This window comes from Euprymna scolopes, chromosome 8, assembly GCF_053919585.1.
Source record: "Euprymna scolopes isolate OS-2025 chromosome 8, ASM5391958v1, whole genome shotgun sequence".
NCBI classification, from domain to species: domain Eukaryota; kingdom Metazoa; phylum Mollusca; class Cephalopoda; order Sepiida; family Sepiolidae; genus Euprymna; species Euprymna scolopes.
Genome location: NC_136489.1, coordinates 43116373 through 43131654, shown reverse-complemented (window position 1 = coordinate 43131654; position 15282 = coordinate 43116373). Strand labels below are relative to the sequence as shown.

General features: G+C 34.6%; 1 protein-coding gene and 1 long non-coding RNA gene across 2 annotated transcripts in view; both read right to left on the bottom strand.

Moving 5' to 3' along the window:
- LOC145283535 (poly [ADP-ribose] polymerase tankyrase-1-like) overlaps positions 1 to 15282 on the bottom strand; it is a 168095-nt gene that overhangs the window by 31885 nt on the left and 120928 nt on the right. The window contains exons 10-13 of the mRNA XM_080132406.1: positions 14925 to 15006; positions 8639 to 8810; positions 4960 to 5039; positions 627 to 778 (exon numbers count right to left, since the gene is read on the bottom strand). Coding sequence (XP_079988532.1) covers positions 627 to 778; positions 4960 to 5039; positions 8639 to 8810; positions 14925 to 15006 — 486 coding nt within the window. The remainder of the gene's footprint in view (positions 1 to 626; positions 779 to 4959; positions 5040 to 8638; positions 8811 to 14924; positions 15007 to 15282) is intronic.
- On the bottom strand, positions 9281 to 14879 carry LOC145283537 (uncharacterized). Its single transcript, XR_013868631.1, has 2 exons — positions 14112 to 14879; positions 9281 to 11069 (listed from the first exon to the last, which is right to left on the bottom strand). It is a non-coding gene; the product is annotated as an uncharacterized LOC145283537 (long non-coding RNA).

Genomic DNA, 15282 nt, shown 5'->3' with positions numbered 1-15282 from the left:
ATGTAAGGTTTAATATCGTATCTGGATTTTAATCTTTATGAGTGGCTATAAAAGTGGTGCAAAATTGTTCAGTTCTTTTCCAGAATTCCCCTTATATTAAAAGACAAAAGTAAAGAAAAATGTGTATTATGTACATACCCATGAGAGAGAAAAAACATCATATTCCAAAAAATCACAAACTGATCAAGTTTTATTTTTATAAAGAAAATCATTTTTAAGTGATTAATAGGAATTTGTAAGCATTGCAACAAAACCTCACAAGTTCGAATTATTGTTGAATTATCTCTTTGTTTCTTGACATCATTTTTAAAATGGCAGGCAAGACAGTTTCTCTTCAGTTACTCATAAAATTTCATTTTCTTATTTAAAAAGAAAACTACTTGACCAATTTATGTGATTTTTGGAATATGATATTTTCATTTTATCATGTGTACATACATCATACAGAATTTTCTTTGTTTTTCAATAAAGGAGGAATTCTGGACATGAACTATTGTTATATTTGGAAAATTAAGTTTACTCATCTCATACTGTACAATAACTAATCAAAGAATTCACCCCCCCCCTCGAACATTTTAATACATTCCCCACCTCCAATACGTTACAGTGGTCGCATGTTGACTTACCCTTTATCTTTTGCATGAACATCGGCACCGTTCTGTAATAAATATTCAACTACAGCAACCCGGTTGTAACCAGCGGCAAAATGTAAAGGCGTGGAATGTCGGCCATCTAAATCTCGGCAATTGACGGATGATTGTTGAGCAGCTATGGATTTCTGGAAAAGAGAAACAAAAAATTTTTAAAACATAAATTACATCTACCCATGGCGTAACAGTTAACAGTTCTGATCAACAATTAGTTCTACGCCAGACACCTGGAAGCTGAACGTTCGATCCTTACTATAAGCGATGATAATAATATAACCATACTATCAGACCACATACAGAGTACTGTTGTTGTATTTGATCTGGTGAATCTCCGTCTCATTTGAGGGTTCTTGATAAGATACAGAAATGTATCTAATTTGATTGGCCAACCTTTTCTTCTTCTTTGCAACCTCTCTATCACAGACGTGATGTTGCTAGTCTCAGTCTTTTCTATAAACACTATTATGGCATTGTGTTCTTCAGAATTGTCTCATCTATTTCCTGCTTCATTTGTTCCAGCTCGTTTAACTGTCTAGTGATCTATTAATTTCCTATTTAGATACCATTTTTTTTTTTTTACATGAAGGTCACCACTTATCAAGGCCCAGAGGCCACTCAGGGGTAAGGGTTATTGCGTGTACAGTAATCAATGATTTAGTATTGTAGTAATCATTAGTATTGGAGATTTGATGGAGTGTCTTACTTAAGAGGGCGGTTTGTCAGGAATTTGTTTATGTTGGACTTGAAGACATCCAAGGTGTAGTCAGGTGGGAAACAGGCAAACGGAAGAGAGTTCCACAGTCGTGCACTTCTGAGAAAGAAGCTCTGCTCATGGAATCTAGGTTTGGATTTAGGCACAGATAAAGAGTGGGGAAAATTATTGCCAGTAGTTTCAGCCAGACGGGTGTTTCTCGTGAAAGACTAGCGAAAGGGGACGAGAGATTGGAGCTCAGATGAGCACTTGCCATGGAAATAATGATAAAACAAAGACAGGCTACCAACGTCTCTTCTGTGAGAGAGAGGTTGCAGGGAAGAGAAAAGGGCATCCCCCATTAAGCTACAAAGTTTATTTTGTACTCTGTCAAGGTAGGATAGACTATTTTTAGCAGCTCCTGCCCAGATGTGGCAGCAGTACTCCATACTTGGATGTACTTGGCTTTTATACAGATAGAGAATTGCATCAGTAGTGAGATATCTTCTGGAGCGGGAGAAGGATCCCACCATTTTCCTAGCATTCTTGGCAATAGACCTGATGTACGTGTTCCATTTCAGATCAGGAGTAAAGGTCAAACCCAGAAGCTTGTCAAAACATGGAGCCTCCCCAAGACGAGAGCCATTCATTTCAATTGATGCCAGATGGGGATCAGAACGTTGATGATGTAAAGATAGAAGCTTGATTTTGGATGCATTAAAGGTAACCAGCCACCTCTTCCCCCACACTACCACACGCTCAAGATCAGAGGAGAGAGAATTAGAGAGAACTTTGTCATTTACGGCCTTTGATGTGTTGCCATAGATGGTCGTGTCATCAGCATAGATGTAAACAAATGATTTAAGTATGTGTTTTGGGAGATCATTGATGTAGATCAGGAAGAGAGTTGGGCCCAGGATGGATCCCTGAGGGACTCCAGAATTAATACTGTGGGCCTTTGATTTCTGCCCATCAACCACTACTCTTATGAACCTATCAGAGAGAAATGATTTAATGATTGAGAAAACATTTCCAGTGATACTGTAGCTGGAAATCTTGTGAAGTAGGCCCGAAGGCCTTCGATATATCAAGAGCAATTGCCCTGGAAAGGAAGCCTTTGTCAAGAGATTCACTAATCCTGAGATATAACGTTAGCACATCTGCGGTAGATCTTGCAGAGCGGAAACCATATTGCATGTCACTAAGAAGGTTGTTTCTGCTGAGGTGGTTGACTACTTCTTTATTTAATATGGATTCCAACAACTTACTCATGACACACAGAAGACTTATTGGCCTGTACTGAGCGGGAGATGACTTTTCACCTGAATTCTTAAATGCAGGGTATACTGATGAGATTTTCCAGGGTGTTGGAAAGCACTTCTCCTTAAGGCAGCGCCTAAACAGTTTTGTAAGTATGGGGGCAAGTTCTGGTTTAAGCTTTTTCAGCACTATAACTGGAATGCCGTCAGGGCCAGTTGCTTTACTGGAATTAAGGTTCTTGATTAGCTTAGCGACCTCACACACAGATATTTGTATGTTGCATAGCGTGTTGTCTGTTATAGGAGGAAATACAGGGAGTTGATGACTTTCGTCGCATAGGGTAGAATTAGCTGTAAAGTTCTTGGCAAATTGTTTGGCCTTGTCTGATGCTGATTAGATGCCCTCAGGTCCATTGATAATGGTTGGGATAGAATGCACACTTCTGTTCAGGATCCTGTTTGCTATTTGCCAAAACTGGTGGGAACCAAGCCGCTGATCAGCTACTTTGGATTTAACGGACTAAGCATATAGCTCTCTTGCATTTTTTATTACTCTTTTACAGTGGTTGTTGGCAGTCCTGAAAGCAGCTTTTGTCTCAGTGCATCTATTACGTTGGTAGCTATGGAAAGAGTGATTTCTGTGCATGATGGCAGCAGCACATTCTGGGGAGAATCATGGCTGGCTGTTAGGTTTTTGTTGGAATTTTTTGGATGGTATGAATCGGTCTATGCCTACAATTAACCATTCGGTCGGGTTTGATACTATAGAGGACACATCCTTTTTAAACATGGAATGCAGAGGTAGATCAGATAGGAATGTACGGAAGCTATCCCAGTCAGCCATACAGTATCGATATACAATACGGTGGAGAGGTACATCTGAAAACTTATTACATTTCATTTTTATCTTAACTGCTACAACGGAGTGGTCGGAGGATCTCAGAGGAGATAGAATGCAACATGAACATAGCTCAGGGAAAGTTGTAAGGAAAAGGTCTAGAAGGCTTGCATACTGACCGGTAGTATCGGGCACACGGGTGGATTCGTGAACAATCTGGGTGAGGTCATAGGCAGCGGCAAAATCATGACAGAACCTCCCCTCATCATCGGTCTTATTTGAGTGGGTCAGCCATTCCACATTATGGACATTGAAGTCACCGCAAAATCGAAGGATGAGCAGACAGGATGTGGTCAATTTTCTCAGATATGCTCTTAAAGATAGTAACCCCACTGTTGTGTGGGCAATAGAGGGCAAATATAAATGCAGTGGTGTAAGCTAGTGCAAACCGAAAGCACATATAAGGTAAATTAGGGTCTTCTCTGGAGATATCCCTACCACATGGAAAGCCATCTTTAATGTAGGCACATATTCCATGCCCATGGCGATCTTGGGGGTCAGATTTAGATGACTAAGGTCAATAGGCATCTCCTGTATTTGCGATAATCATCTTGCATTCTTGTTAGCTCCTTACATCAAGTGGCTTCACACCTTGTCTGGAGTGAAAATAAGTAAACACTTCTACTCAGTCATGGTTGAGAAGAACAATCCACCTTCATAGCTTCGGTTAAATATTTAAATTCAATGACAAATTAAAGTTGGAGATTACACTGTTCAAAACTTGAAAATAGCAAAGACGATGGTAATAATCACCTGAATATTCCAAATATATAAATCACTATCCCTAATTGTTAATAAATCAAAACACAGTAGAAAAATGTCACAGATTAGTTGATACCCCTACCCACACACACTTTTCCTGTAGACCAAGTTGTACATATCATCCAAGGATTAATACATGCACTTAACTATACATTGATTAGACCTGATATATCATCTGATATAATATGGCTTAATATACCAAAGCTTGGTGAAATGATGATCTGTCGGTTATGTTATGGTTATGTGCTGGTTTCATATTGAGAGGAGTGACTCTTGGATAAGAAAATTCCACAACCTTGAGGTGGAGTGCTGTACGAAAGTAGGGCAACCCCAGAAAACTTGAATGCAAACCATCAACAAAGATCTTAGCGGAATTTTAACAGAATCAATTGTCAAGACTGGCAAGCTTAGCGACTTCAGACTATCAGAAATAAGACTAAATGTATGGGGAGGAGAGCAAGAACGGATTGACAGATGTCTTGATTCTGATATTAATAATATCTTAGTAATGCCTACCTTCACATTATTGTACTCTCTATTGCAATAAATCTTTCTTCCCTTATTAACATGTTGATTGTTCTTTCCAATCGGTAAAATGGATATTGATTAAAAGAAAACAGATATTGATAAAAAAGAAAAGAAACAAAAAAAGAAAAAAGAATAGAAAGAGAAAGAAAGGAAAAAGAATGAAAGACTTACCTTGACCAGATCCAGGTCACCTGATTTGGCAGCTTCTAATAGTTGTAGGTCTACATCTGTCACTCCAACTGAAGGGCCTTCTATTGAAGAAGAAAAAGACACATAGCACTGAAGAAATAGTAAAAAAGACTGAGACAAGAAGTCAAGAATCATTCAATAGCAAACAGTAATAGAAATATTTCATATTTAAAAATTTTTTTTTAAATATAAAAGTAATATATTCTTAAAAATTCTATATTTCTGAGTACAACCTTCCTCAATACATTACTTATATTTTATTTATCTTAGACTAAAAAGTATACTATGAGCAAAGTTATGAATTTGTACATTTTTGAGTACTGATAAGCAGCCACACTGTATCGTGTTTTTAGGAAAGAAACTTTGCTCATGGAATTTACATTTGGTTTTAAGTACAGAGGAAATTGTTGGCAGTGTTTTTTGTTTTTTTTTTTACTTGGAAAATCATTACTGATCAAGGCTTGGAGGGGACTCAAGGATACAGGTTAAGCATTAGGTAGGTGGTGAGACAATATCAATCATGGTGGAAACTTGGATAAGGCTAGATTATCTAAATGGACAACTCAATAGGAATTTATTCACATTAGATTTAAAGATAACTATGTTATAGTCAACTGGGAAGCAGACAAATGGTATTGCATTTCACAGATGGACAGCTCTAAGAAAGAAACTCTTCTTATGGAATTTTCGTTTAGTTTTGGGCACAGATAGGGAGTGAGGAAAGTTTTGTATGAAACATTGCCTAGTATTGCAGCATCCTCAATATCAGAACCAAACGATGAAGAGATGATTTAAACGGTATTATATCAGTAGTAGGTGTTATATTCTGGTAGGTGGAGAAGTTAAACACTGACTTTAAACGTCCTCTGCAGTTTCGAATATCATACTCTATCTATATAAAAGCCAAGTACGTCCAAGGATGGAGTACTGCTGCCATATCTGGGCAGGAGCTGCTAAAAACAGCCTATCCTGCCTTTACAGAGTACAAAATAGACTTTGTGGCTTAGTGGGGGATGCCCTTTTCTCTACCCTGCAACCTCTCTCCCACAGAAGAGACGTTGCGAGCCTATCCTTGTTTTATCATTATTTCCATGGCAGGTGCTCGTTTGAACTCCAATCTTTGGTCCCCCCCCCTCGCCAATCTTTCACGAAAAACACCCGTCTAGCTGAATCCACTGTGAAAAATTTCCCCCACTCTTTATCTGTGCCTAAACCAAAACGCGGATTCCATGAACAAAGCTTCTTTCTTAGAACTGCACGCCTGTGGAACTCTGTTCCGTCTGCCTGCTTCCCACCTGACTACAACTTGGATGTCTTCAAGTCCAACATTAACAAATTCCTACTGAACTGCCCCCTTAAGTAAACACTTAATCAAATCTCCACACTAACATACTGTACTTGCAATAACCCTTATCCCTGAGTGGCTTCCGAGCCTTGATAAGTGGTGACCACCGTGTAAAAAAAAAAAAAATACTCATGGAAAAGTTTTCAGCACTAAACCTTAAGGAAAAATCTGGCGTGAATCCCATAATGCAGTTCAACAACTTCGTTCTAGCAGCTCCTTTTCTATATTATGAGGTGCCTCAAGTTTCCAGACTTTATTTGTACATACATTTAAAATTGGTGTAGACTATTGAAAGTTCAGTATCTTATTGCTATACATCTTACGAGATGACAGACCAATTTTTATGATTTCAAGTTCAAATGAACAGCTACATCAGGAATTGGAATATATCCTACTAAAGACTGATTGTCACAACCGGTGAATTTCAAAAAATGCAATTTGGACATGAGGACATTTTAGAAGAACGATATGCAATAAAATTCTGTTTTAAACTTGGAAAAAATGCCATAGATTGCTTTTTGATCATTTTGCATAAATCGCACATCAGTTTTTGAGTGGCATAAGAGATTCAAGGAAGGCAGGCCGTCTGTAAGGGATATGATGAGAGGTGTGGGAGGAGAAAGGAAGACAGAACACCAAAGTTGACTGGCCAAATAAAGAATTTCATGGCTAAGGACCATCGTGTGTCTGTAGAGACAATAAGTGCACAGTTTGATGTCAGTGTGGGAACTGATGTTGTGGAAGATTTGCACGAATGCACCGGTTCACAACTCCATCCTTCACAGACTATTTGAGCAATATGAGCATCAAAACAGTTCCTCGCCCTCCCTATAGTCCAAACCTTGCTCCCTGTGACTTTTGGTTATTCCCCAAGCTTAAGGAAAACCTTAGAGGCTGTTATTATGAGACAATTGAGGAGATAATAGAAACTGTGACGAGGGTCATTGACATGCTCACACAAAATGACTTCCATTGGGCCTTCCAGAAGTTGTTGGAACGGTACAACAAGCGCATTGCAGCTGGGGGAGATTACTTTGAAGGGGAATAGAGTTTCATATGTGTACTATTTATAAAAGTGAACATACGAAAAAAAATCATGAACCTTATTGAAGGCACCTTGTATATATGTTTTTTTTTTGTTTTGTTTGTAAAAATTTTTTTTTTTATTACATTTTCACCCCAAACAAGGCACATTGCCACTTTGGTGTAGGGGGGCTACTATCAGGGGAAACATCTACTGGGGTACTATGTAGGGATTAGGGCAGCGAGATGTTGGTTCACGTTGCACTTGAACTTATGCATGTCAGTACAGTTGGGGAAGCAGTGACCTGGAATGGAATTCCAAAGTCTAGGTTTCTGATTTTTTGTGATAAGGATTGATAATTTGTATTATTTAGATTGTTCGGACTACTGCTCTCATTTAGGATGTTATTTTCAAAACATTTTGATCAACGTAACTTCTGACCATCTTCAGTTGTATCTTCACAATGTATGTTATTGGTCAAATAATACAAATTATCAATCCTCATCTCAAAAATTCAGAAACACATCAAATCAGTACTGCCCTGAATTTATACAAAAATGAAAACGATTCAACGCTCTTTTCATAAAAACATTTTTGAATTCTATTCTAATGACTATTGTTTGTAAAAGATATATTCTGAAACTAGATTACACAAAGATAGAATTGTGGAATTTCCATGGGTTCTGCTAGTTAAATAAATTACTAATTAATCGATTTTTTTAACATTTACAAATCAAGCTTATTAATAGTTTCGCACACAATATCTCATCAGATATTTTGGATTCTTGTCCAGAATTCTCTCTATATTGAAATTAAAAATAAAGAAAAATCTGTACGATATATGTATCCGTGACCAAACGAAAATATCATATTCCAAAAATTATGTAAATTAATCAAGTAGTTTTATTTTTAAATAGGAAAATCAAATTTTATGAGTAATATTAGAGCAGCTGTCTTGTTCACCATTTTGAAAGCAATCTAAAAAAACATTAAGATAACTGAACAATAACTCAAACTTTCAAGATTTATATTGTAATGCCTACAAATTCTCATTAATCACTTATAAATGGTTTTTCTTTATAAAAATAAAACTATTTTATCGATTAACGTAATTTTTGGAATATATTTTACTTTCGTCACAGGTACATACATCATGCAACTTTTTATTTATTTTTGTTTTTTAATGTAGGGAGAATATCGAACAAGAACCATGTTTTTTTTTAATAGAAATTTCCGGTAAACAACTAATTTTCCTTAAGTTAAAAGGAGGATACGATTTTTTTGTCACTTACCTCTGAGGACTTTTCTCACATTTTCTGTAGCAAGCTGTGCCGCTGTATATCCTTGCAATGACATGGTTGTAGTATCGACACGATAACAGAGAAGCAAGCGACATGCTTGGACGTTATCCTGTTGGGCAACACGATGGAGGGCAGTTTGACCAAGGCTATCCAATAGATTTACCTGAAAAAAAATAATGTAACTCAGTTTTTTTTTTCTAAAATAACAATTGCTTTCTTTGTAATTATTTCTATATCTATATCTAGCTAACCAATATATCTATATAAAAGTGAAAATGTGTGTGTGAGGACAATTCTCAACATATATACTCAACAAATTTTTGGTCTTCAAAGTTGAAATTTGGTATACAAGGTATTCAGACAAGTGGAAAACTTTTTAATCAGTTTTCATATGGAAAAAAGGACTAGTGAGGGGTTAAAATTGAAAAATTGGTACTTGGAGGTCATCAGATTTTTATCTGTTTGTCAACTGTTTCATGACTGCGCATGCGCTAATCATTCACATGACCGCTTCCTTTGATCAGAATAAGTAGTTTTGAAAACACTTTTTAAAAATCATGGCAAGCTGGCCTAATGGTTATTGTACTTGACTCACTGTCTTTAGGTTTTTGTTTTGATCTCAGCTCGAGTATGTCTTTTTTTTTTTACTTACAAGAAATGAACTGTTTAGAAAAAACATAATACTTACATGCATGTTTCAGTTTCTTTCCGGTTTTTTTTTTTTGGTTTTTTTTTTGTTCATTTTTTTTTTTTTAAAAGGAATTTAATGTTACATTTAATACCGGGCAACGCTGATAACATCTGCTAGTATACTGATAAAAAAAAATATCCTGAGATTTGACCATGTAAAAACAGATAGAAAACAAAACTTTTATTTACTAAAGTTTTCAACCTTGGATTATTCTTTTGGAAGCACTTAAAACCCCACATTAAGTCTACTATATTGATATTTTTTTTTCTTTAAGATCAGATTATTTTTATATGCATATTGACACAAAATATTTTATGTTGAAAAACACCAACATTTATAAATAAATCGTCTGTCACTGAAAATAGTAATCCAACTTTAAATAACCTGAAAAAAAACCTATTAATGGCACAAAAAAAATTGTACATTTGCGTCCCCTTCAAGAACTGCCAATGCTTGCTGGATTTCTGTTCATTTTTATCTTTTTTTTTGTTCTTGTTATGGCAGAGTCATCTTGGTGATCGCCGAAGGTGCAAATATTGGCTTACAAGTGTATAAAAATAAAACGCAAACTAACAAGAGAAAACACAAACTCCAACAGATTGTGTATTAATCACTTATACTCTGTGTGTGATATTATTGTGGAAAACGATTTTTCAAATGTTAATGTCCACATCTTAGGTAAATTTCAGTGTATTAATTAAGACCCAATTGAAATAATTTGTCTGTCAAAGCCATCAATGTCCTTTGAAAAATGTGAAAAACTGTCACTTCACTGTTGTTGAATAAATGGAAACAGTTTAGATGTAATTTAAATATATTTCAACTCATCTTAGAAGAGATTGGATTCTTGTACAGTGGACTATTGCTCTAACGTGATGAAATAGAACATGTTCGATCCAATATGCTCAACAGTAGGATTCCTACGAAAGTTTCAATCTCTTTCCTTGTTGTTGGAACCCATTTTGTATGCCTACATGTAGGAGTCATGTAATATCTTTGTTAAAACACAAGACTAAGAAATGAAATTTACCATTGCAGTGACTTGATCAACATGCTAATGCTAAAACATTAAAATTAAGAGAAAAATGCGTTTTTAGCATATACAGCTTCAGTATTATGCAAATTTACAAAAACGTTTATGCTGGCCCCCACCAACATATTTCTAAAAAACGGTGTAGCAGTCAACATGTTAATAGAAACTGACTATTTCTGTGCTCCCCCTATGAGCCTCTCCCAGTTGATCACTCATCCCATTTCTGACTATTAATCCTACTGCCTTTGTGTGGCTTGGTGAATCATTTCATCCTGGATTATGGCCTTATTTTATTTTTTATGATTCACATTCCAATGCTTCCCCCAAAGTTCTGGTTTTGCAGAGGAGGGATGTTCATAGCCTCACACTTAATCTCTTTTTCAATCTTAATATTCATTTCATTGAAATTACTTTTCAGTTGTCTATCTGTGCATATGCAGTTCAATTAAAAAAAAAGGTTATTAAATACAAGACCATTGTGTATAGATTGGTTGTACTCTAGACGTGTGTGTGATATCAATGCAGAAAACAACTCACTAAATGCAAATGTCCACTTTAAGTCTCAGTGTATCAACTAAGACCCAGTTGAGATAAAATTTGTCTGAAGGCCATCACTGTCCTTTGATTGTTCAGCTCATCATCTGCTAAAGCTCTGTCCAATCTGCAAGCTGTCATCAACTGTCATAAACTCAAAACTTCTAATAGCAATACACATGAAAAAAATGTAAATAGCTTGAAATATTTCAATATTGGTATGCATAGAAAGAGCTTGATGAGCTAAGAAAGAATCTTTTTAAATTTTTAAAATCTGATTAAAATTAAGGAAGTTATGGCTATTTTTGTGCCTCACACGTTTGGATATTTTCCCTCTTTAAGCCCATATGCGTTTCGTCACATTTTTTACACTACTTTTTCAGTAAAAATGTAATATCTTTGTTAAAACACAAGACTAAGAAATGAAATTTACCATATAAGTGTATTTTTGTACAAGGAATCAGAATATGCAACTGAAAATCTCCCAAAGTTTATGGTTTCCAAATAATCTGCAGTAAATGTGCATAAATATGCAGCAATTCCTTAAAAATGCCATGTATCCATAAACAGAAAAGAAGTTGGAGAACTCAAAGTTGAATTGTAATGTGCTTTATGTACAAACAACTTAAATCTAAACATAAGACCATTTAAAAATGAATATATTGCAATATTTCTTTGGTATTATTGTAGATTAACACCTTCTGTTTAACCCCACTCAACTCCTTCTGACCACCCCTCCAAAATGTGATTCTACCTTTTTAGGAAATTATGTATAAAATGCCATGAAAAACTTTAATGAAAGATAAACAAATTATTTTAGAATTTAATGTAAAATAATTTCCTATTACAGGTCATTCTAGCATTTTAGGGCAGTTAACTGTTTTTTTTTCTATGGGAAAATATGCATGCTTTTTTTTTTTTTTAAGATGATTATGTGTAGTTTTAAGAGGATTTCTATGCAATGAGAATATGGGGAGGGTTGCCATTCGGACTTTGAATTAATTGTAGGGCTAAGAAAAATTATGTGTGAACATACTGAAAACTTGACAGAGACAAAGCTAACAAAAACAATATTAGAGGGGGGAGCGGTTAGTTTCACAAAAATTTAATGTAAAATAATTCATCATTTCCTGGCCATTTTAGCATTTTAGGACAGTTAACCAATTCATTTTTATGTGTATTTTTCTTTAAGGAAGGATCTATTTTTTGTTTGTTTGTTTTAGATGCTTGTATGTGGCTTACAGAGGTATTTTGTTGGGGGGGGGGCTGCCACTCGAACTTAGTGTTATTGTTAGGGTTAAAGAGTGTTTTAGGAGGAGACTTGCCACACATAATTTGGATTAGAGGTGAAGTTAAAAGAGCTTTTTTTCAAAGAGAGCGTTCAAAAATTTGTTGATTTCTATTTTCGAGGTTGAAGGTGTTAATTCCATAGGCCGTTTATACTACGCTGGAGCAGGTTGTAAAAATATGTTTCGCTTAATAAGTAGAAAAAAAAAATAACGAAATAAAAAGCTTCCTAATTGTAGTTTGATGTGTTTTCTAACTGCTTTTAAAATTTTAAGAATATTGATATAGATTTTGAGGTTTTGTATTACTATACACATAGATTCGAAAAAGTTGTCAAAAAAACAAATATATAAAAAATAAATGTTATCAAAAGCAAGTTACTTTTCTACCTAACTGGATAATTTTTTAGTGTTATTATTTAATATAACATGTTTATTCAGCTTTAAAACAGTGTTTACCGATGTTTTGGAAAATTTTAAATGGCGCCCGACTCTCTTGAAACGGTAAGTTTGGGGAAAAGAGTTAAAAATAAAAAAGTAGACAAAGTACTGCTAGAAACTCGCTCAATATATGTTACCGTGACATAGGCTGACATATATTCGGTGAGTTTTTAACAGTATTTTGCATAGTTTTTTTAATTTTTAACTCCTTTTCTCAAACTTACCGTGTCAAAGAGAGTCGGGCCGGGCGCCATTTTTAATTTTCCAATACATCGGTAAACACTGTATGTTTTTCGAGCTGAATAAACATGTTACATTGAATAAAAACACAAAAAATATATCCAGTTTGGTAGAAAAGTAACTTATCTTGCCTTTGATAACATTTATTTGTTATATATTTGTTTTTTGACAACTTTTTCGAATCTATGTATAAACGAGATTTTGATACTTATTTTGATTTTGAAAAAAAACATTTGTGGCTGTTCGCAGTAAAACATTGTTTTAATTCGTTGTTCAAAACTAATTTAAAGAATAAAAGTGCATGCAAGCTATATATCTACAAAAGTTTTTGTTTTTTTAACCATGTTTTTAAATTTGACGAGCAATGTGAGAAATTGCAACAGATTCATAATGCCGAATTGGTTGGGATTGTTGTTATTATACATTCTGAAAACCGAATAGTTCTAAACTAATGTTATTCTGATAACAAAATAGCTCTCATTAAACATACAAGAACATTTATATTCATATTTTCATGTTTTTCTTAATTCGTTCTTGAATAAAAATTAAAGAACGCGTGTTGTTTACACACTGTGCTATCGCTGATTCTACAGGCTGGAGCTGCTGCTGCTGCTGCTGCTGCTTCTAGTAATACTAACTTCATTTGACCAAATTCGAGAAATAGAAACAATTTTTTTTTCGGGTAGGTCCTTTTAAATTATCAATTACCGCGGTCCTACTCAACATAAAATAATACTTTTAATTGATAAAGATAGTAAAAAGATTGATTTACTTACTACTGGGTGTCCGAAGAATTTTTTTTTCAAAATGTTCAATACTCGTCATATTAAAATCTTATTTTTAACACGACAAAAAAAGAAATGGTCAAAAATATTTTGGACACTTGACAGTATTAAGATTAACACCTCTTCTAATTGGTTCCCAAATTTCATGACGAAATTCTTCATACAATCACGGTACGGACCTTTAGAAAACAGGGGGGGGGGTCATTACAAAACCTTACCGAAAATCCCATTTTATGACGTTCACATTTTTATCATTTTATTTGCTTAAAACTCTTAAAATATATAATGTACATTCATATTTATTAATTCATTTGAAAGTATATTCATTTCCGAACAAAACAGTATTAATTTGAAGACTTGAAGTGCTTTGGTTTAAAAAATATGGCTATTTTAGTAGAACTACCTTGAAATCTGTGATTATCCAAAGTGTTTTTTCGTCCGTGTGTATTACTACTTCTAAATATATCAACTCAGAATTGGAAATCCTATGCCTGGTCTTTTGTTTTAGTTACCACCATCCCCGATCAATAGAAACTGACTTCCATGTTTGCCTTATCAGCCAATCAACACTGACTATTTATCCTACTGCTTTTGTATGCCTTGGAGAATCATTTCCTACCATTATCCTGGGCCACGGCTCCTCCTTCTGGCAACTTTTTTTATGAATCATTTCTTAATGCTCCCAGGGGTCCGACATGTACAGTATCACACATTTATATTTAAAAAAAAAAGTTTATGCTCAAATTTTTAAATTAGCAGAGTTATCACAAGTTGAAATTGAAGCAGCTTTTAAATTTTTTTTTATACATATGAATTTAGGTTAGACAGTAACAGATAAGGCTGGAGTGCTATACGTTCTGGTTTCAATTCTAGCTAATGACACCAAAGCCATTCTTTTTTACTTTTCAAATCACTACTATATGTTGGGTAAAAGATAAGAATCGAAAGAGAATAAATACAAAATCTGCATAAATTAAAATCATATTCAAGAGTATTTTATAACCAGGCAGCCTGCTAGTATTTTATAAAGAGAAAAGATTAATTTCTGTTTTGCATCCAAATTTCTAAATACCCGACCAAAAAATAAAGGAGTTGTCACAAGTTGAAATGGAAGCCAATTTCACTATGTTTACCCATATACACCAGACTCCAGGCTGGTTTGTGATACCTATTTTTAGCCATAAGTGCCAACTCTTAAATAGAGAAAAAAAAAAAAAAAAAAGGACAACTAGAGGAACCACATATCCACACAATAAAATTGTTTTACCTGTGCACCATGTTTCAAAAGTATGTCCATGACATCATAATGAGATTTATCAGCAGCAATATGTAAAGGTGTCAAAAAGTATCTGTAATAGAAAACAAATGAAAGTAATAAACATTTATATTTGTGAATAGGTGAATAGATAATCTAATATATAAAATTCACTATGTTTGTCTGACTCCATATTTTCAAACCCTATCTCTTCCAAAACTAAAAGTCGCAGAGCGATGCTCAAATGATTGGATTTTTTATGTGGTGTTGTTTTATTGGCCTTCAGCCAGTTAAAATTGTTTTTAAGGGGCAAAATTGAATAAAATTATCACACATTTTGTACATTCATCTTAGTTTATTTTTAATCAGT